This window comes from Loxodonta africana, chromosome 22, assembly GCF_030014295.1.
Source record: "Loxodonta africana isolate mLoxAfr1 chromosome 22, mLoxAfr1.hap2, whole genome shotgun sequence".
NCBI lineage: Eukaryota > Metazoa > Chordata > Mammalia > Proboscidea > Elephantidae > Loxodonta > Loxodonta africana.
This window is the reverse complement of record NC_087363.1, coordinates 15,646,557-15,670,261: the sequence shown is the minus strand read 5'-3', so window position 1 is coordinate 15,670,261 and position 23,705 is coordinate 15,646,557. Positions and strand designations below refer to the sequence as shown.

Here is a 23,705-nt window from a genome sequence, read left to right as displayed (position 1 = left end):
GGATCAAAGGAGAATGAAGAACACCAAGGACACAAGGTGATTAGGAGCCCAAGAGACAGAAAGGGCCACATGAACCAGAGACTACATCATCCTGAGACCAGAAGAACTAGATGGTGCCCGGCTACAACAGATGACTGCCCTGACAGGGAACACAACAGAGAACCCCTGAGGGAGCAGGAGAGCAGTGGGATGCAGGCCCCAAATTCTCCTAAGACCAGATTTAATGGTCTGACTGAGACTAGAAGGACCCTGGTGGTCATGGCCCCCAGACCTTCTGTTGACCCAGGACAAGAACCATTCCTGAAGCCAACTCTTCAGACATGTATTGGACTGGACAATGGGTTGGAGAGGGATGCTGGTGAGGAGTAAGCTTCTTGGATCAGGTGGACACTTGAGACTATGTTGGCATCTTCTGCCTGGAGGGGAGATGAGAGGCTGGAGGGGGTTAGAAGCTGGCGAAATGGACACGAGAAGAGAGAGTGGAGGGAGAGAGCAGGCTGTCTCATCAGGAGCAGAATAATTGGGAGTGTGGAGCAAGGTGTATATGGGTTTTTGTGTGAGAGACTGACTTGATTTGTAAACTTTCACTTAAGGCACAATAAAAATTATTAAAAAAAAAAAAAAAAGAAGGCAAAGGGCTAGTGATTTAGAGAAACTATAACATGCCAGAGGGAGTCCTGGTGGTGCAGCTGTTAAGCGCTTGGGTGCTAACAAAAGGTTGGCCTACCAGTTGCTGTGTGGGAGAGAAGACCTGGCAATGTGCTCCCATAAAGATTATAGCCTAGGAAATCCTGTGGGGGCAGTTCTACTCTGTCTTATAGGGTCGGTATGAGTCCAAATCAACTTGATGGGACATGAAATCAGCAACCAATGTGCCAGATAATGTGATAAGTTCTTAGTAAATGGTGGGTGCTTGAAGAAGTGCATGGTGAGTGCTTGAAGGAGTGCGTGGTGGGTGCTTGAAGACTTAGGGCCCAAAAAAGTCCAGAAAGTGCACACTGGAAAAAACATGCGGGACAGGGATTGAACCGGGGCCTCTGATGCTAAGTCAGCCTCTTTTCCCCTTATCAGGAATGATCTCTTTGCATGTGGCTTCTCCCTGCGCAGCACTTCCACTAACTTTCCCCTTCCTCATGTCAGAAGATGTAGGCATTTAACAGGCCAACTCAGTATCACGCTTGTCTGACGTGGGATACCTGCCCAACAGAGGGGTTGGGAGGATTGAATGAGGAAACGCATGATGTGAAGTACTCAGCACTCACTAGCTACTGGCAGATACTCATTCATCAAATATTTATTCAGGACCTGATACATGTCAGGCCTTGGGTTATAGGTCTCATCATCTTTCTCACTTATTGTCACTGTATTTATACCCCTTCCAACATAGCAGAGGGTGCCACACACAGTACGTGCTCGATAATTGTAGGTTGAAAGAGTAAATAATGATGCTCTCTGTGGTGGATTAATTTATTTTTCAGCAAATACTATGCCCTCCCCTGACCTCCATGACTTGGTCTTGTGACTTGCTCTGGCCAATGGAATGTGGTTGGAAGGGACAGCATACCAATTCTAAGGCTAGGCCTTAAGAGGCGTCGTGTGTTTCTGCTTGCTCCTCTGAGACCTTCCGGCCTCCCCCAGGAGAAAAATACACAGGAGGGTGACTGGGTCCCAAATAAATCTATGTGGGGCAGACCACCCCAGGCAACTTACAGATCTGTGAACCTAAGAATAAATGCTTGTTATCTGCCACTAAGTTTAGGGATGGTTGTTACTTAGCAAAAGCTGACTGAGGCTGTCTCCTTTACTCACATTCAAAGATTTCAGGCAGACAGGGCCCTGCTTTCTCTCACTTCTTTTTAAGGTGGGATTTCAGTAATTTGGTCATTCTGTGCCTTTCTCTCCTCCATTCTCTCTAGGCTGGTGATGTCCAATTCAAAGAAGACAGTGGAAGCTACAAAGATCCACAGTTTGGCCATCTCAGCACCTGGCACAGGGTTAGACAATGCCTGATGAATAACAGGATGGGCAGACTGTTCATTCTGATGGGATGAGCATTGTTAAAATCACTAGCAGGCAGCAACCTGGACCTCAAATGCCCAGAGCCACGGGGTCTGTGGTCCCCAAAGTGTAGGGACTGGACCTCAGTGATGATGCAATATTGTTTTGGACCATATGCAGCAGACCCGTATTTATTTATTTTAACGTGATTTAGGAAATGCATATCCAACCTAAAATTTCAGGACTGTTGCTGCTTAAGGTGAGTCTAGGATTTAAAAACTAAGCAATTTAAAGAAAAACAGTAAGTGAAAAATTATAGTTCAGGTGGAATGTGGATATGGAAAACATGAATGAAGCCTCTACAGCACTGATCCATTTCGAGTCTCCTCCTTTTCCTACAAATCACAATCATAATCATAGCTTGCATTTTTTAGCACTAACAACGCGGCACCAGGATGGGAGGAAGATGCATTAACAACTTGCGATATGCAGATGACACAGCCTTGCTTGCTGAAAAAGTAAAGAGGACTTAAAGCACTTACCGATGAAGATCAAACACTACAGCCTTTAGTATGGATTGTACCTCAACATAAAGAAAACAAAAATCCTCACAACTGGACCAATAAGCAACATCATGATAAATGGAGAAAAGACTGAAGTTGTCAAGGACTTCCTTTTACTTTGATCCACAAGCAACAGTCAAGAAATCAGACAACGTACTGCATTGGGCATATCTGCTGCAAAAGACCCCTTTAAGATGTCGAAAAGCAAAGACGTCACTTTGAGAACTAAGGTGCACCTGACCCAAGCCACGGTGTTTTCACTCGCCTCATGCGCACTCGAAAGCTCCTTAGAAGCAAGGATGGCAAGACTTCGTCTCATGTACTTCGGACATGTTATTGGGAGGGACCAGTCCCTGGAGAAGGACATCATGCTTGGCAAAGCAGACAGTCAGCAAAAAAGAGGAAGACCCTCAACGAGATGGACTGGCACAGTGGCTCAACAATGGGCTCAGGCATAACAACGATTGTGACGATGGTACAGAACAGGGCAGTGTTTTGTTCTGTTGTGCATAGGGTTGCTATGAGTCAGGACCACCTCGATGGCACCTGACGACAACAAAAATATGCCGAACGCTGTCTTAAGGGCTTTATAGATATTATTTCATAAATTCCTCTCACCCACCCATGAGGCAGGTACTATAATCATCTTCCTTCTTCAGGTGAGTTAACTGAGGCTCAGAGAGGAAAGGAACTTGCCCAAGGTCACCCAGTTAATAAGTGGCAGAGTGAGGATTTGAACCCCGGCTGTCAACCTCCAGGGCGTGAGTTCTTAACAGCTATGTTTCTGCTGCTTCCCACATGGAAAACCCCGTACTCAGGGAAATTTAGAGTTACCTAAGGTTAACCACAAAATCTGGAACATGGATCTCAAATTCCTGACTCCCAGCCCAGTGCTGTGCATTACTCCTGGTACATCCCTGCTGTACGAGGAGTAATGTGGAGAGAACACCTCAAGTTTATGGCCAGGGCTGAACGCTGTCTGCAAGAAGAAAGGGAGAGAGGTGTTAAACATGACAGCGAAGACTTGGAAGGGAAGTGATGGGGAAATAAACAAGGCTGCCATGCTGGGGCAGGCGAACAATGGATGAGGAGAAAGTGGAACGTGGGCAAAGTTACTCAGACAAAACTGCTGATGGAGCAGGAGCGGTAGATGGAGGCTGCTTCCTGAGCTCCCTGGAGCACTCTCCCCAAGAGCACTGCCCAACCTGGCCAGTATCGGGAACTGGTTTCCCTAAAAGACATCTACGTAGTCTATATTTAGATTTAAAAGCCACCTATTGTTTCTGTCCCGGAGGACAATCGGGGTCACCACCCTGACCTCAGCCCTTCCGAGTCATGCCTCTGAGTGTACTACCAAGAAAGGCCTTTTCAGGCTCTGGTTTGAATCAACTTCCCCTTCCATGGCTCCCGCTTAGTGTCCTGGGCAAGCTGTAAAAACATGCCCAGAAGAAAATCAGCAGGTCAAAAATAACTGGAATTGGGGCTTTAAAATGAAGCACTGATTCTTTCCTTCCTGCCACAAAATCAAATGACACCCATGTTCATCTCAGGACATAGGATACTTCAGAGTCCTTGGGTTGTGAAGCTCTTATATGCTAAGAATTCATTTGTCCAGTGGCCGTCAGCACATTCTAGACTCAACATGAATTGGACATGGATCATGTTTGCTGGGTGCCAGCTGTGTGTCAGGCACTGTCATGAGTTACTTCATTTATTCCTCATAATAACCCTGTAAGATAGGCACTATCGATTATCCTCATTTTACAGAGAAGAAAACAGATTCAGAGAGATTTACATGGCTAGTAAGAGGCAAAGCTGAGACTCAGCCCTACATTTGTCTAGTTCTAAGACCCGTGCCCTTAACCCTTCCGCTCCATCATTTCTTGGTAGATATAGAACTAACTTGGCCAAACCTTCTAAGAAGATAAATTTATGAGATCTTTAAAGGGTTTCTCCCATTCTCTCTTCTCTCTCCATACCCAGTTACCAACTGAACCTCCCTTCTAGCCACCATTATTCCAGATCTTTTCTCTGCAGATTCTCAGAGCCAAGGAATAAAAATTCATTCAGTAATCTTTTCAAGAGCAGAATAAAGGTCAGTAGGCAGTCACCCAATTACCTTTTGAGTTCCAGTTGACAACCTTGGGCAATATATGTGTGATCGTTAAGGTTGTATGTCAACTTGGCTGGGCTATGATTCTCAGTGGTTTGGCAGTTATGATATAGTTTGGCAGTCCTATAATGGTGTAATCATCTCCATGATGGGATCTGATACAATGTGATCATCTCCATGATGGGATCTGCTGTGAGCTGCCAATCAGTTGAAAGGGATTTTCTCTGGGGGTGTGGCCTGCATCCAACATAGATGGACTTTCTGGCAAGGCTCACAGACCTCTGCTCGCTCTGGATCCTGCAGCTGGCTCGTGTTCGTCTGACCTCCAGTTCTTGGGACTTGAGCTAGCAGCTTACCTGCCATCCCATCTGCTGATCTTGGGATTCATTGGTCTTTGCAACCTGTGAGTCAGAACCCTGCTCTCTGACCTGCCGATCTTGGGTTCACCACCCCTTGCAGCTACGTGTATCAGAAGAAGCTGCCAGTCTGACCCATGGACTTGGGATGTTCTACCGTCTACAGTCTCATGAACTGTTTCCTTGATATAAATCTCTCTATGTATATATTTATATGTTTTACTGGTTTTGCTTCTGTAGAGAACTCAGCCTAAAACGTATGCTAAGAACACCCACAAAATCACTTGACTTTGACATGGGGCAGATGTGAAAACTATTTTACTTTTTATCCAGGATCTTTGCATACCTTAGGTTCATATCAGAGGTAAAAGGAGTTTAGAGACATCTCTGTTTGACATGTGGGGAAACTGAATCCAGAGAAGGAAGGGATTTGCCTCTTACTTAAGTGCTAATTGGAGCACGGCAAACAACCACCAAATCAAGACACCATTTGCACCCAAAACAGGCTGACTTGTTCAAGGACTGGAAAGCAAAGTTTTACTGCAGATGCTGCATGTAGCAGGAAATCTAGGAAGGGTGCCTGCCATCTTTTAAATTATCATGTAAAACCTAATGCCTAAGAATGTCAATTCTGGATCCATTCTGCTTGAGTTTGTAGCGTGATTCATCACTTAAAAAAAAAAAAAAAAAAACATGAAGCTCATTGCCGTTCAGTCAATTCCAACTCATAGCAACCCTGCAGGACAAAGTAAACTGCCCCATACGGTTTCCAAAGAGTGGCTGGTGGATTCAAACTGCCAATCTTTTGGGTAGTAGCCGAACTCTTAACCTTTTTGCCACCAGGCTCCGATCCACTACTTACCAGCTAGGTAACCTTGGGAAAATTATTTATCTTCTCTAACCCTCAGTTTCACCATCTGCAAAATGGGGATGATAATAATAGCCAACCCCTACAATGCTGTTGTGAGAATTTCATGAGCTAATGTGAGAACAGTGCTTAGTTACACAAAAAGTATCTCACAGACCTTAGCTATGACGGTTATTCCGACTCATGCTCAAAGCAACCCTGTGTGATCGGAATCGATTTGACGGCAATGGGTTTGGTTTTTTGGTTTATTATCATTATTACTTTGTTATGAACTCTGTATTAACTGTAACCGAAATAGAGTAAGTCATTTAAAATGTCGCCAATTTCTGTATCTCAAAAGCTCAAAAATAATTCTTTGCCAAGTGAGCAAATATCTGGGTAGTAAGATGTGAAAAGGAGAGAGACAGGAGCATCACCCAAGTCAGGAGAAAGGATTAAACATAGGTGCCTGTAACGGTCATGCACAAGAGCTGAAATTAGCACTACAAAAGTCAGTCTTAGAAAACACAATCCTGATAAAAGAAATAAAAATAACACCCTTTAGAAAATCCTGGGCTTATTCAAAACTTTAATACCCTCAAATAAATAAATAAGGGGCAATAAGCTTCAGGGCTCTCTTCATTCCAGAGAAACACAACTTTTTCAGCCACTCCTTCCAGAACCACCCAGACCAGGCACCCACACTCTTTTTTTTTTTTGAAATAATTTTTATTGTGCTTTAAGTGAAAGTTTACAAGTCAAGTCAGTCTGTCATATATACGCTTATATACACCTTACTCCATACTCCCACTTACTCTCCCCCTAATAAATCAGCCTGCTCACCTCCTTCCAGTCTCTCCTTTCATGACAGTTTTGCCAGTTTCTAACTCTCTCTACCCTCCCATCTCCCCTCCAGACAGGAGACACCAACACGGTCTCAAGTGTCCACCTGATAGAAGTAGCTCACTCTTCATCAGCATGCACCCACACTCTTAATGAGAACTGTAGTGATTCTGAGTCTCCACAGATGTCACCTGACTTCATGCTCCCAATGATGGGTACATTCAAACCAACAGGATCATGAATTTAAGGAAACCTACAAAAAAAAGTTGCCTCAAACAGACTGAACTTCCAAAACTGAATGCAGCCATCTTCCAACCAAACGGAGGAGAGAAGATCCTGGAAGTCCACTTCGTAATTAAAAACAATCAAGAAGCAGAAGGCAGATACATCCTTTTTTCTCTCCGTTTTCCTTCCCTCTAACTGAACACTGGCCTCCTTTAAAAATTAAAATGGTAATTATGTATCAACACTGGTTCAGCAATTGTAACAAATGGTAGCACACAATGCAAGGTGCTAACAATAGGAGAATCAGTGTGTAGCGGGGAAGGGAGTACATGGGAGCTCTTTGTACTTTCTGCACAATTTTTCAATTTTTCTATGAACCCACAACTACTTAAAAAAATAGTCTATTTAAAAAAAAAAATCAAATCCTGGCATCATAGGGCTAAGAGTAGAAGATACCCCTCCCCCACTCCGCCCTCGCTCTCCTCCAATCACAGGCCCTAAACGAGGCACTGAACCAATGCGTTCCACTCAGCTCCCCATCTCAGCTCGCCAGCTCAACTACATCCAGCCCTCTGTGGTCTTAAACCCAACCACATGGCTCTTTTTGATTCATACTCAAGCCAGGCAAAAATCTGGCTCCATCACCCTAGGTGTTTGGACCAGCAGCTCCCTGCTCAGTTTCTTGGGAAATGAAAAGACAGCTGTGCCCTCCCGCATCTTGGCCCCTGAGACTGCCCCGCGGGCTTGGGCGGGAGCGGAGGGCCAGACCATGCCTGGCTCAGCGGCTGCACGCCCCTTTCCTCCCTCCACAGGGAGCTTACCTGAGCGTGGACAAAGAAGCAACACCACACCATGGGGCGCTCCGACCTCATCCACGCGAGTCCCCGGCCCTTAGCTGTGGAGGAGCCCTGCGGACGGGATTCTCTGAGCAGTGCAGAGCATGGTTTCAGGAGTTCCTAAAGGAACTCCTCCCCGTCACTTGGGCTGCATGACAGGAAGTGACAGGGGGCCATCAGTTACAAGTGCCAGAGCTGAGAACCCAGAGCCCCCACCTCCAGTGGTTTCCTCACCAGCTGCTCTGCTGCTTTTTCAGAGCTCTTTCTGCCCTTTGTCACTCAAAGTCACACCAGAAATTCAGTTTCTGGCTGACAGTCCTCAGCCTGTGGGAAACAAACAATGCTAGATGGGTCCCCACCTAAAAGCTCTGCTGGGCATCCAGGCAGCTCTGAACAGTTTGCTGCTAGACACCATGTCTTGAGTCTGGAGCTTTACGACCCAAAAGTTGAAATGAAAAGCGTAGAGAAGAAAACATTACTGGGGGGAGGTACACTGGGAGGAGAGATGAGGTTGTTCAAAGAGGAATAGATGATCTACTTTAATTTTACCCAAGAGTCAGTGGCCCTGCCCAGGATACGGAGCCTGCACTCAGTCCTAATTCAGAGGCAGCCACACGCCCATCCGTTTCTTTCTTTATTTCTTAGGCAAATATGGCGTCTTCCCTTCAGCACCCCTTTCAAATAGCTGCTGCTTGGAAACCGCCCTTTCAGCTTTTGACGTGGATTCTAAGTGGTCTTACAGCTCTCCTCAGAGAAATAATTGAAAGAATGGAAATGAATAGGAACAATACCTCACGGTGACATGTCTCATTTTTGAATGGGGCATCTCTCCAGAATCAACACGTTGTCTCAGTACCCTGTCTTTTTCAAAATCCAAACCTCCTACATGAATGAAGTAGACCATCTCATGGCAGACCTAGCAGATTTCAAATGAAAACTATGCCCTTGTCCCACCCCCCACCCAAACAAATCACCTTGCTTGCACAAGTGGCAGTGGATCTCAAACCCAAGGAGACAGAGCCCCAGCTCAGCTTTCAATTATTATTATTATTATTTTTAGTTCCCTCAAACCAAACCTGTTGCCATCAAGTCAATTCCAACTCATGGCAATCCATGTGTTTCAGCGTAGAATCACTCCATAGGGTTGTCCTGACTCTGATCTTTCTGGAAGCAGATCACCAGGCCTTTCCTCCGCAGTACCACTGGGTAGGTTCATACTGCCAACCTTTCAGTTAGCAGCCAGCACAAACCATTTGTGCCACCCAGGGACCTCTTATTTACCTAATGGAGTAGTATTTGATTTGCAAAACACTTCATAATTGAGACTTTTAGCTGCAAAAATTAAGCCCAGCGTTCCTGAGACCTTCTTACAAATGCACAGATCTTTTAAGAACCTTCCTGTGCCCCAGCTCCAGGACAAATGGTGTATCCAGCAAAGACAGCTGGGTTTATTTTAACAACAAGCTTCTGGACTAACAAAAGGAGATTAAATCCAAGATTTAACATTAGAGTTTAAGAGAAAGCAGCCTTTCCCTCACTCACTCGGGCCAGTGGTCTAGCCACTAACACAAGATCTTCCAAAGAGTGTCCTCTGCTCCAAGAACATGACAGAAGAACGTGCCTGGCTCTGGTGGTACAAAGATGAACCAGGATCTGGTAGCATGAAGATGAACCACCAGTGACCAGAGAATAAAATAAATGCTGCCAGGAATTTGCAGGAGGTGCTGAGGGCCCAAGGAATAACTGAGCCCAGCAAAAGCATTTTTCATGAGGACAAAGTCCAGGAAGGACTCTTAGAGCAAGAGACATGGCGGGGCGGGGGAGTGGGGGGAAGGGGGGGGGACCTCTAGGCAAAAGGACTGGCAAGGCATCCACAGGGAGGTATGGAACCACAGGGTGCGCTGCAAAAAATGTGTTAAGTCTGCAGCACTGCTCTGAAAAGTTTGGGTCTTGCTTCAAGGAGCACAAGGCATCTGTTTGGAGAAAGAAGGAAGTGAAATCAATGTGAAAAGGCTCTGGCCTTCCAGACAAGCATCTGGGTCAACTCAAGGCCCACATGTGGCACCAGGTCTGGCACCCAGGAGGTGCCCAGTAATGTGTGTCAAATCAAACAAGGGGGTCCACCAAAAAAAGCAGGTTTCAGATCTTCCCTGGGATCCCCTTTCCCAAAGTCAAATTCCCCACAAAACAAGTCTAGGTTAAGTGGTGGCTGCTCTGGGGAGGGGGAGCTGTGTCTAAGGAGCCTTCTTTCTCTAACCCCCTGCACAGGACAGGTTCTGATTTGGACAGGTCAGTAAACAACCTGAGGTTGGACAGCTTTGGTGGCAACTCAGCTAATAAAGACTAAATTCCTTGGGGAGCCAATGGAGGCTCCTACAAGCCCAGCTACTCCTCTCCTAGAAAATTCGGGAAGAAGCCACTTGGTGGAGTCCCAGCTGCCAATGGGATCCAAAAGAAATCCAAAGGAAATGTAGAGTGACCATGCTGGACTTAGAGTGGATGGGGGGGTGGGTGGTTATAGGGGACACATTTACATGAACGATTAAACCTAGTAACTTCCGGCTGCTGACTGAATGAGAAAGAATAACTGAAACCCGTAGGCTGCAGCATTCATAGAAGAGGTGAAACTTGAGTGGGCTCCAGGACAGGCGTTAGAGGAAGAGGGAGGGAGAACCAGAGATGCCCCCTGACAGGGGAAAAGGGGTGCAGTCTGCAGAAAGGAAGGAGAGGGCACAGCACAGCCATTTCTTACGCTCCTGCTCTGCCCAGAAGCAAGAAATCCAGTCAGAAAATTGGTCAAGGAAGAAGGAACGTAGAGAGGAGAATTTCAATGCTAACAGGTTCCTGACCTACAGGGTTCAAGTTTATTTTGAGCTTTATTGTGGGAGCTCATAAAGGAACAGGGCTGTGGTTTTTCTCTATGTGGCATGTAGGATACCTTCAAGTATTAAAACATGTTCTACTGGTTTTGAAATTCATCATAATGTCATTATAATACATGCAAACCATGTTGCTGTTGTTAGGTGCTGTCAAATCGTTTCCAACTCAAAGCGACCCCATGTGACAGAGTAGAACTGCCCCACAGTTTCCTAGGCTGTAATCCTTACAGAAGCAGATTGCCAGAGCCTTTAGGTGGGTTCAAACCACCAACCTTTCAGTTGGCATCCGAGCACTTAGCCATTGTGCCAACCAGGGCTCCCTTCAAACCATACAGAAGTATATAAAGTAACAAATGAGTCTCCTCAAAGCTCACCCCTTTTCTCCACCCCAATCCCACTTGCCAGAGGCACCAGTGTTAACGCCCAGGGTAGCAAAGGGACCCAATACCTTCAGGGCCAGGGGATAAGGTACAGGTGGGGGCTGGGACACACCAGAGAACACATGCTCCAACCAAGAGGGCAGGGCAGCTTCAGCTCACTGGTGTCCTAAGGGCCTATCAGTCCAGAGGGGCCAGACATTCCAGTTTTTCCACAAGAAACCTGAAATTCTGGATTTTTGGTAAAATTTACCAATCTTTAAATGCTGGGAACTAATTCATTATTTTTAAAACACTGTATAGGCCACACAAAACACAACTGCTGGCTGAATTTGACCCAAGGACCACCAGTTTGCAGTCTCCCTTGGAGAGCCTTTCTGACATTTTTTTCTGTTTAAACACACTTAAGTTGCTGGGGGAACTTATTAAAATTTTTTTCCAAAAATGAAATGATAACATTGTTCTACCACTTGTTTTCTGACTGAACATCCAGGGCATCTTTCTGTGTCATATGAATTTAGGCCTCATACTGCAGATGCTCCCACGGTATGGAAGTTCCTTTATGCAGTAGTTACCACGCTAGAGACATTCAGCAAACATGAAACACACACTTGAAATGCTGCCTCTCCGTTGCTCACTGCTTTTACTTCTGCCAACGGAAAGAATGTTAACTCGTGACGGAAAAAAAAAAAAAAGTACTTGTGTGAGGTATGAAAACATCACAAAGCCACAAGCACTAAAACCACGTGGTACTGGAGGAAGAATGAAGAGTGACTGCAGATTTTTGATGTTTTAATATGAGCAGTTCCCATACGTATTCTCATTTTATTCTCACAAATGCCATGAGTTAGGCCTTATTATTATTATCTCTACTTCACAGATATAAAAAGACTGAGACTCAAAAAATGAGCCTGCCCAAAGTGTACAGTCTGGAGGTGGCGGGGTCGGGGTGGAGCCCCAGGGGTCCTGCTGCATACATACTCCCCCAGGACAGCTAGACTCTTGCCTGAGGATATTCAAGAAAGTCTTCAAGAGTGTGACTGACACAGGGTAAATGCTGGCCTGCAAACCACCGGAGAAGGATCACTAACAAATGGGACAATTTCTTTGCCTCTTAGAGAGAAACGACTCGTAATAAAGGCCTGCTTCCTAATCCAACGAACTCTATATAGATTAGAATGAAATACTAAAAAGCAAAAAAAAAAAAACAAAAACTATGGAACCCTGGGGGTGTGTGTTCTCAGGGTACAGTATTTTTCTTGAAGTATGTAGAGCTGAATCATTAACTTTCATGTGAAACCACTAACAAGGTACCTACAATGTAAAACTAGCTCCTGTTCTCTGACATCTCGTTAGATAACTATAATAAGCCCTTGTTGTATACCAAAGAAACTAGCACCAAGTCGGGGACACAACTAAGACACCACCACACACTTAGGAGTATTACTGGAACCTGAACTTGCTATGTTCCCTGTGTTTTATTCTATACACCTGAGGGTATTTACTGCTGAGAAGTTCCAAGCAGTTTCCTCACCCAAGATCTTAGGAGAAACATGTTCATCAGAACTGTACGAATTTTATTTACATAAAACAAAATTGTTAGATTTTAATAGAATTACTTCTTCATTAAAAGCTGGGAAGTAAAATTGGAACCCTTATCCATTGCTGGTGGGAATGCAAAATGGTACAGCCACTGTGGAACACAGTGTGGCGGTTTCTCAAAAGAATTAAAATTAGAACTACCATATGACCCAGCAATTCCACTCCTAGGTATATACCCAAAAGACTTGAAAGCAGAGACTCAAACAGAGACCTGTACATCAGTGTTCATTGCAGCACTATTCACAATAGCCAAAAGGTAGAAACAACCTAAACACCCATCAACAGACAAATGGATAAACAAAATGTGGTACACACATACAATGGAATATTACTCAGCCAGTAGGAGAACTGAAGTCTTGATACATGCTACAGTACAGATGGAGCTTGAAGACATTATGCTGAGCAAAATAAGCCAACCACAAAAGGACAAACATTGTATGACCTCACTTATATAAAAAGACAAGAAAAGGCAAATGTACAGGGACCAAAGTGTATTAGTGGTTACCAGGGGTGGGACAGAGGGGGAAAAGGGGGATTAACAGTGATGGAAAAATCACATGGATTAAGGGTGGGGTTGCACAGCCAATTGTAATTGCTGTCAATAATTTGTACACCTGTAAAAAGTAGAATTGGCAAAAGTTGTGTGACAGATACATTTACAACAATGACGACAAACAAAAAAAAAAAGAAGAGTAGCTACTGAGGCTGCTTATGTACAACCAAATGCCTCATGGGATTTGGTTCCTTGGTTTGCAGGTTTAGGGTCATGGGTTCATGGGACATCCCAGTTAATTGGCCTAATGGCATATTTAGTGCTTCTGTTTTATCTCCTAGCTTGCTGTTTGTGACTACAGTCTTAAAAGCTTGCAAACGGCCATCCAAGCCACAACAGTTAGTTTCTATTCACCTGGAACAACAGAGGAAGAAGGAGAGTCAGGAACAGGAGCACATAGAATGTGTGGCTAACTGCCTCCATGAACAACTGCCTCCTATGCCATGAGACCAAAAGAATTGGATGGTGCCCAGCTACCATTACTGAACATTTTGATCAAAGATTCCATAGAAGAACCTTGATCAAAAGGGGGAAAATGCAAAACGGAATTTCAAATTCTCATGGACTCCAGACTTTGTCAGCATGGAGGCTGGATGAACCCCTGAAACTACTGCCCTGAGATAATCTTTGAACCTTGAACCAAAAAGATCCCCTCAAGTCTTCTTAAAATCGAACAATAGTTTAGCTTAACTAGTAAAAAAGGTCTGCCTTGAGCCTTATGCTCTTTTAAGAACTATCTATATGGGATCAAATTGACAGCAGCAACTCAAAAGATTGGATGAGCTTATGTTAATGTGGGAGAAAGAACTTAGAAAAGGAGGGTGAGGACGGTTGAACAACTTGAATATAACCAATGTCACTATTGTACACGTAGAAACTGTTGAATTGCTGCATGTTTTGCTGTCTATATTGCAACAACAAAATTAATAAAATTTAAAGAAAAATAGAAAAAAAAAGTTGTCAAGTCACGGTGGTCTTTTCCATTTCAATCTTATTCTGATTTCTCAATTTCTTTCCTATTTGTACCTAAGAAACCACAGGTTTTATAAAACCTCAGAGTTAAAGGAGATTTTCAGCATCTTTGACCATATTCCATTCTAGGCCTTACGTTTTTAAATAATCCCACAAACTGAATTAAAAAATAGCTTGTAAAACAACCACATGACTAATGGGACGGTAGCGGTAACCAAATTAAAATAGCATATTGATTTTATCCAGGTTCCAACATCAGAAAAACATTATTTCCTAGATCTTAGGGTTTATCACGTTCAGGTAAAGACCAAGAAAAAACAAAAAGAAATGCCATGGTTGAGAGGGGAGGTATGGTCATACTTTTTGGTGTTACAAGGTTGGCAGGGAGACATATGCACAATAAACCAGTGGGAGAGTACAAGAGCTTCACAGTCTTTAGAGCTTGGGAGTTTACTCACGGTCGTACACTTTTATTGGGTGTCTACATATCTCCTGCACAGTGCTAGAGTGTGGTTAATTCAAGCAAAACCCGGACAACTATTCTGCTGCCCTCACCATGAACTATGGACAAATGGCGGTACCAGACACAATTCTGGGCCAGGACTGGATGGCTGCAAGTTGGTTTAATTCAAAGACTTCCACCCATCAAAAATGTTGATGTGTTTCTAGATCCCCACTTAACATCCCAGCTCAACCAGATTATAGAACAACGAGAAGAATGCAGGAACAGGCCTGTTTACCCGAGGTCAAGAACGAATAAACAGAAAAGTCTGCATCTATGGTTTCGATGAAAGAACCAAAAATACATGATGCTCGAACACAGAAGTCTCTACAGTCTGCTAACCATGGCTGGTCCTAAGTGCTTATCTCGCTGGTTTTGTTATGAGCAATCCCTTGACTGCTGTATTTTTTCCCTCTACGTAAATCTTAACTTTCATAATCAAATTCTTCACATTATTTTGACAACTGATATGCAGACAGCTATTTTAAAAAGTAAAGGAAGAGAACCGAAAGCTGTCTTCTGATGTACACTGTAAGCAGCCACAGGCCTGGTCTCTGGGGATCCGCCTCCTTCACTAACACAAGCAAGGGCAGCCTGCAGAATTTCAGCATAGAGCAGATGGGGGCCACCTGCAAATAAGCTCCTTCGATTCATTTCTTAGAAACACAAACACCCTGCATACAGCTTTTTCAAGGGGCAGTCAAGTCCCCTTCATTCTGCTCTCCGTTGAAAGTGAAACTCCTCTGGGTTGCTGACCTCTGCCCAATTCTTAGGAAAAATAGTTTTAAAACCCAGTTAGCTGGTATCTATCAGCCAAAGTGCTTCCTTACTTGGAAATGAGACTATTTGGCATTTCACTATCGAAATGGGTTAGAAGCGGGAAATCTGAACATGAGGGTGGGGGGCTAATTTCTGACACTTAAGTGAATGCTCGGAGGAATTTGCTTATATCAAAAAGCAACTTTTAACAAACTGAATTTGAGTTAAAAATATATAACAAGAGCAAACATTGTTTTTATTAAAAAGTGTCTCATTGTTATGATGACTCCAGATTATTTACTGAGGGGTAATTTCTGGGAACAACTGTCTGTCTGGAATAACAAAGTGAATTAATGCAGGAACTCTGTGATTTTCAGCTCTGCCGTTTACTAGCTGAATCTAAAACAGGCATAATAATCCCTTTTTCTCTCACTGGGTTGTACGGAAGGCTATAGGATTCCGGCTGACAGTAGTTTAAAAGCAAAGAGTGATGGGGCTACTGGGGGTCATCACGCCATCTTTTCTATTTTTGTGTAGGTGTTATGGATTGAGTTATGACGCCAAAAGTATTCACTGTAAATCCTAATCTCTAGGCCTGTGTTTATAATCTCATTTGGGAGCGGACTATCTTTGTTAATGAGACAGGATTAGCATAGGATATGTCTTGAGCCACTCTCTTTTGCGATATAAAAGAGATTAAACAGACAATCTAGTGAGCAGAGATGGGGGAAGAGAGATGCCAAGTCACATGAAGGTCACCCAGGAACAGAAGTTCAGAAGAGACAAGGACCTTCCTCCAGAGCCAACAGAGAGAGAAAGCCTTCCCCTGGAGTTGGCACCCTGAATTCAGACTTCTAGCTTCCTAAATTGTGAGAAAATAAATTCCTATTTGTTAAAGCCACACACTTGTGGTATTTCTGTTACAGAGGCACTAGATGACTAAGAATTTGGCACTGAGAAGCGGGGGTGCTGGTCCAACAGATACCTACAATGTGAAAGAGGTTTTGGAATTGGGTAAGGGGTAGATGCTGGAAAAGTTTTAAGGTGCCTAACAGTAAGTCTAGATTGCCTTGAAGAGACTACTGGTAGAATTATGGACGTCAAAGGCAGTTCTGGTGAGGGCTCAGAAGGAAGTGAGGAGAGCTATAGAGAAAGGCTCTATCATCTTAGAGAATACGCGTGGCACCAGCAACACAATGTTGCTAGACATGTGGATGTTAAATGTGCTTCTGGTGAGGCTTTACAAGAAAATGATGAACGTGTGACTGGACAATGGAGGAAGGGCGATGCTTTTTATGCAGTGACAAAGAACTTGTCTGAATTATGTTCAGATGTTTGGTGAAAGGCAGAACTTGTAAGTGATAAACCTGGATATCTGGCTGAGGAGATTTCTAAGCAAGATCTTAAAAGGGCTGCGTGGGTTCTCTTTGCCACTTACAGCAAAATGCGAGAGCAAGAGATGGCCTTAAAAATGAACTGTGCAAAATGAAAACAAAACTTAAAGATTTGGAAAATTCTGTTGTACGAACTAAGGACACATGTCCTGGAATGTTCACCAAGGATGTAACTACATAATCTTCTGTTAAAAAGATAAAGCCTGTGGCTGATGGCTCTAACCAACTACCAGAGCAGAAAACCCATCAGCTTAGACTGAAGGGGACAGAGAAAGAAATGAAGGAACAGTCTGCCTCTTGGAATTCTACAGGCAGGAAACAGGCCAAAGGAGCTACATCTGTCATCCTGCAAAGGAACCATCCCTGCAGCAGCTCGCAGATCAGCAGAGCTGCTGGAAGGGGCATGGGAAGCAGAGCTGCCTCGGTCTCAGAGGGTGGGGCCGCACAGTCTCTGGGGTGTCAAAGGGTAGAGCCAAGACCTCCTAGGTTTCAAAGAGTCAGATCTTCACCAACTCCTTTGTGGGGTAGGAAGCGGCCATTCAGTTTAGCCAAGAAGATAGGGCCGCTGCCCAAAGCTGAGGGGGTGGGCCTGCCATGCCCAAGGGGCAGAAGAACGGGGCCTGCAGGGGCTGAGGGGTGGAGTCAGCACTCAAATGGACTAGGAAAATGGGGTTGCCCAAAGCCAAGGAAGCAGAGTTGTTGTCCCAGTGGGTCTGGAAGGCAGAGCTGAAGCTCAAGGCTGAGGGGCCTCCGGCCAGAATCCGGACAGCATGGCCTACACCTCAAGTCTGGAGAGTAGGGCCGTTGCCCAGATGGTCTCAGAGAAGAGAGACTATTTTCAAGCCTTGAGACCTATCAATTGTTTTGCTGGGTTTGGGACTTGCTGAGCAGCCGTTATTCTTTCTTTCCCTCTAATTTCTCCCACTTGTAATAGAAATGTCTGCCTTGTGCCTGTTCTATCATTGTATCTGAGAAGTAGGTACAGATAACCTGTATTCTAGGTATCACAGGTTCACAGGAGATGAATTCTGCCCCAGGACGGAATACGCCTAAAGTCTCACCCATATTTGATTTAGATGATTCAGAAGATGAGATTTTGGACTTGGAGTGGATTTCAGACTTTTGGGACCATATGATGGGGTAAATGTGTTTTGCATATGGCAAGGACATGAATTTCTGGGGACCAAGGGGTAGAATGTTATGGATTGAATTGTGTCTCCCCAAAATATGTGTTGTAAACCCTAACCTCTATGCCTGTCATTATAATTCCATTTGGGAATGGGTTGTCTTTGTTACATTATTAAGACAGGATTAGTGTAGGGTATCTCTTGAGTCAATCTCTTTTAAGACATAAAAGAGATTAAGCAAGCAAGGTAGCCAGCAGAGGTGAGGAAAGAGAAACGCCAAGCCACATGAAGATCGCCCAGGAGCAGAAGCTCAGAAGGGACAAGGACCTTCCTCCAGAGCCAGGCAGAGAGAGAAGGACTTCCCTAGAGCCAGCTCCCTGAATTCAGACTTCTAGCCTCCTAAACTATGAGAAAATAAATTTCTATTTGTTAAAGCCACCAATCTGTGGTATTTCTGTTATAGTAGCACTAAATAACGAAGACAGTAGGTTTATATTTTTCCATAATAAAAGGCAGAGGCCTCTGAATGGAGCACTCATCTACCAACCTAAAGGTTGACAGTTCGAACCAACCCAGAGGTGCCACAGAAGAAAGGCCTGGTGATCTTCTGTAAATATTAAACTGAAGAAAACTCTATGGAGCAGCTCTGGTCTGTAACGTGAGGTCACCGTGATCGGAACTGACTCCACGGCAGCCGACAGTGGGTTTGGTTTTTTGGTTAATTTTTTTTTTTTTTTTAATAAAAGGTAGAAAAAAAAAGAGAGAAGAAAAAATAAAAAGGCAGATACACAGCAGTAATTTTTTTTTTTCCCCTAGCAGAAGAGAAAGACCTTTTATGTAATTACAGGCATTGGTTCAAATTTTCTTCTTAGCAAGTTGAAAAGCTGGTGCCCAATCACAAATAGTTTGATTTGACCCTGATTTGATTAAGAACTTTCGACTGGGCATTTAATAAGAAAAACAGCAATGAAGATTTGCAATTTCCTGTTTCCCCACTTTATTCTGCAGGGACATAATAGTAGGGGCAATAAAACTCGGGTTATAGTTTATTTTTTAAATGTAATAATACAGACTCCCCTGAAATCCCCGAGTCCATCCAGAACGTTCAAGACTTCTATGAAAACACCTACTCCTCAAAATAACAAGAGATTAAAAATGTGTGTGCACAATGACTCAGGGCATTCGTCCAGCCTACACAACACCAAAAGCGTTTTATGTTACGTAGCACCCACGTGTACCTGAAGAACAAATATTGCCACTTTTCTCCTTAAATCAGAAGCAGAGAGGAACCATTGAAACCCTGAAAACCAGCAAACCACTTGAAGGATGCTCAGAAAATGTCCCGGGAGCTGGTCCAGGCTGGAAAGCCAGCTCCTCCTCCCAGTCAGGGCTCTGCCCTCGAGGCTGTGGCTTGCAGTCGGCCTTCCTGGTAAGGCTGAGAGATTTCCGCACACAGCTTCCTGGAGATGGTATAAGGTAAACAGTAAACTGTGCAACAAAATCACGGACAATAAGCCCCACGTGGCCTCAACAAGAAGTAATTACAAGCTCTGACAATGGCTCGGGCATTTCCAACAGGGATGCAAATCTGCGATAAACATGGGAGAAACACGTTACCCCACACACCTGCACAAGCTTAATTGATTTTTTCTTTTTTAATAGTTACTAATGTCTCAGCCGATAGAGAAATAGTTGCTTCCAAATTTGGCAATGCTTGTCTAAGAGGGAAGGAGTCAGGGCTTTCTTAAAGTGCCACCACTGATTAGGTGGATGGAGCTGGTGCCAAGTGGCTCTGTGTATCACTACGTGTGTCTCGGGGGGGGGGGGGGTGGACATCTGTCACCCTTTAGATGCCCTGCAGCTGAACCCTCTTCCTAGGTTTGAAGACGCCCTAACTCATGAACCAGAGCCCACATTCTACCTGTTATGGATTGACTGCAACCCCCCAAAATACGTGTTGCAAATCCTAACCCCTATGAACCCCATTGGGGAATAGGGTTTTCTTTGTTATGTTAATAAGACAGTATTAGTGTAGACTGTATTTTAAGTCAATCTCTTTTGAGATATAAAAGAGATTAAACAATCAAGTGAACAAGCAGAGATGGGAGAACATAGATGCCACGCCACGTGAAAATCACCAAGGGGCCAAGGAATAGAAGCTAGAGAGACAAGGGCCTTCCCTCAGAGCCGACAGACAGTCTTTTCCTACAGCTGAGCCCTGAATTCAGACTTATAGTGGTTAAGTCCTAACTTAGCTGCTAACAAAAAGGTCAGCAGTTCTAAGCCACCAGCCGCTCTGCAGGGAAAAGATGTGGCAGTCAGCTTCTGTAAAAATTGCAGCCTTGGAAACCCTATGGTTGGAAACCCTATGGGGCAGTTCCGCTCTGCGCTGTAGGGTTGCTGTGAGTCAGAATAGACTTGATGGCACTGGATTTGGTTTGGTCTTTTCAAACTGTAAGAAAATAAATTTCTGTTTGTTAAAGCCATCCACTTGTGGTATTTTTGTTATAGTGGCACTAGGTAACTAAGACATTACCAAAGGAGGCGAGGATGCCAGATACTTGCTTTCCCAGCCTCCCTTGAAACTTGAGTATGAGCAGGAGCTAAGCTCAGCTAATCAGATACTCTCACCCCAGACTTTGTGTCAGCAGCTGGGATGAAAGCGACAGGGTTGAGGGTGGTGGCAGCCTCCAGAGGCAGCGTTTAAGGTGGATTGAATAGCCGCGCACTGTAACCAGCACTGGTGTGCAAGCAGTGGCGTCTACACCCGCCCAGCAAGGGCCACAATGGTATCCTAGTATCAACAGTCTGGTGGTACCATTTGGGGAATTGTTCGTGATTCCCTGATCCCTCTAGAAATTCTCTGAGCTATTTTATATCCTTTAATAACTTCCTTTTTTATTTAAATCAGCCAGACCTGGGTGTTATTGCTAGGAGTTAGTTCGTGTACGCACAGAAGACAGGATGAGCCACCATGGAGGCAGCCCAGAAACCAGTCCCACAAAATGATTCTGCTCATTAACATTGAACAGCTTCTTTCATGCTTAGAATTCAACCCACACACTGTCCCATGGTCTACAAGGCCCTGCATCAAGCATCCCTGCCTCCCTCCTGGACCTCACCTCAGTCTATTCTCCTCCCTGCTCCTAAGCTCCAGTTGTACTTTCTGTTTTCATCAGGCTCTTTCCTGCCTCAGGGCCTTTGCACTTGCTTTTCCCTCTGTCCAGAAAACTGTTTCCTCCAACTGGTCACATAGTAGCAACAGCCTTCTCATCGTTCACGCTTCAGTTTATGAACGCCTTCTCTGACCAGGTCATCTAAAGAACCACACACCCCACCCCACCCTCCATCTTATTCTCTATCACAATGCCCTGTGGATTTCCTTCCCAGCACTTATCACATCCTGTGATTAATTTATTTCCCACCATTGATTGGGCGCTTTCTCTGTGCCAGACACTAGGCTAAGCTCCTTTAATTCTTTGACAACCCTAAGAGACAGGTACTTGTCTTATCTCCAGTTTATAGACGAGGAAATAGGTTCAGAGGGGCTAAGGAAGTTTTCTAAGGAGCCAGAGCTTGGCAGTGATGGAACAGGGATTTGACCCTCGGCCTGCAGCTGGGCACAGGATCACAGTTGTTCATTCGAGAACTCACCTGACAGCTTTTGAACAAACACCCACCATGTCCAGACACTGGGGCCCTGGGCAGACCCAGCTCTCATGGAACCTATAGGCCCATGTCCCAGGTCTCCCACCTGGTCCTCTGTCGACGCCCACTGACCCTCCTTGGGGAAGCGATGCAGCCTGGCTTCTGTGCGCCCAGGGATTCATGTACTGCAAAGCAAATTTACTACTGCCTTAGGGGATGATTTTTTTTTTAGGGGATGATAGCTCTTCCTATTGGCCACAGAGCAGAACCTCTGCTCAAGCCAGTGAGCAGACATCCTTACCAACACAAAGACACCCTGTCCTCAAATTGCAGATTCTTGTTGTTGCTGCTGCTATTCTTTACCCATTGGCCAGTTGCAGGGTTCAGGCCTCGCTGAAAGAGGCAGACCCTTGGGTATGTCCTGCCTCACCCCAGGGACACAGCCAGGACTAACACAAGGCCCAGGAATGACACAACTGAGGTACCTTTGTGTGTGTGTGTGCTTTAGGTGAAGGTTATGAGGCAAATTAGTTTCCCGTTCAATAGCTCATAAACAAAATTTTCCATGACATAGGCTACACTCCCTGCAATGTGTCCGGACTCTCCCCATCACCACCCTGAGTTCCCCATTTCCATTTGTCCAGGTTTCCTGCCCCTTCCTGACTTCTTGTCTTTGCTTTGGGGCAGATGTTGTCCTTTTGGTCACGTGTAGATGATTGTTTTAAGGAGTGCTTTCCTCACGTGTGTTATTGTTTCGACTGGGGGTATCTTGTCAAGACCAGACTGTAGTCTCCCACTGGTCTACAGTTTCAACATTAAATACTCTCTATGGCTTCTCTGGAAACCCTGGTGGCGTAGTGATTAAGTGCTACGGCTGCTTAACCAAAGGGTCAGCAGTTCGAATCCACCAGGCGCTCCTTGGAAACTCTATGGGGCAGTTCTACTCTGTCCTGTAGGGTCGCTATGAGTCGGAATCGACTCGATGGCACTGGGTTTGGTTTTTGGTGGTATAGCTTCTCTGCATGTTTCTCTATGTGCCACTGTGTCTCCAAGGAAATCTTCCTGTTTATTTTTCTCTGGGACAGCAGTACATCTGGGGATACTTGACGAAAAAGGCTAATGTAGCCTTGCTTTCTCCCTTGAGGTAAAGGAAAAAAGAAACAAAGTCGGTAAGAAAATCAGAACGAGTGAGAGAAGAGAAGGAAGCAGGGAGGAACTCAAAAAACAAAATGTCATGGTCTCAAAGGTGGGTGATAGGACTGCCACCAAGTAATTCTGTTACCCTAATTCTTACATAAGGAGCCCTGGTGGCAAAATAGGTGGTCAGCTGTTATCTGGAAAGACAGGAAGTTTGAACCCACCCAGCAGCTCTTCAGAAGAACAACCTGGAGATCTGCTCCCATAGAGATTACAGCCTAAAAAACCCTACGGGACCTCCATGAACAACTGCCTCCTTTGCCATGAGACCAGAAGGACTGGATGGTGCCTGGCTAGCATTACTGAACATTTTAATCGAAGATTTCATAGAAGAATCCTGATCAAAAGGGAGAAAATGTAGAAAAGTATTTCAAATCTTCATGAACTCTAGACTTTCTAAGAGCCATAGAGGGTGGGTGAACTCCTGAAACTATTGTCCTGAGATAATCTTTAAACTTTTAAACCAAAAATATCCCCTGAAGTCTTCTTAAAACCAAACAATAGTGTAACTTAACTAGTAAAAAAGGTTTGCCTTGAACATGATGCTCTTTGAAGACCTATCTGTGATTAAATTGACAACAACTCAAAAGATTAGATAAGAACCTTAGCAGGCAGTGAGTTTATGTTAATGAGGGAGGAACAACTTAGGAAAGGACGTTGAGAAAGTTACACAACTCGAAGAACATAATGTCACTAAATTGTACATGTAGAAACTGTTGACGTTGTATATGTTTTGCTGTGTATATTCTCAACAACAATGAAACAAAATTTAGAAGAGGGAAAAATCCCTAAGGGGCAGTTCTGCTCTATCACATGGGGTCACTATGAGTTGGAATCGAGTTGATAGCACCTAGCACCAACAATTCCTACATATGAAAAGATCCTCTTGCCTCAATACAGTGTTGAGAAGAAAG

The 23,705-nt window shown here is 44.5% G+C and overlaps 1 protein-coding gene across 14 annotated transcripts in view; it reads right to left on the bottom strand.

Moving 5' to 3' along the window:
• The window catches only part of ARHGEF3 (Rho guanine nucleotide exchange factor 3), a 353,777-nt gene that overhangs the window by 197,861 nt on the left and 132,211 nt on the right, over positions 1-23,705 (bottom strand). The window contains exon 1 of one of the 14 annotated variants that reach the window (XM_023547602.2): positions 7,767-7,902. The exons of the other annotated variants lie outside the window; for them this stretch is intronic. Within the exon in view, the coding sequence (XP_023403370.2) occupies positions 7,767-7,817 (51 nt within the window). The 5' untranslated portion in view covers positions 7,818-7,902. Of the gene's footprint in view, positions 1-7,766; positions 7,903-23,705 lie in introns of those variants that run through there. 14 annotated transcript variants of the gene reach the window in all.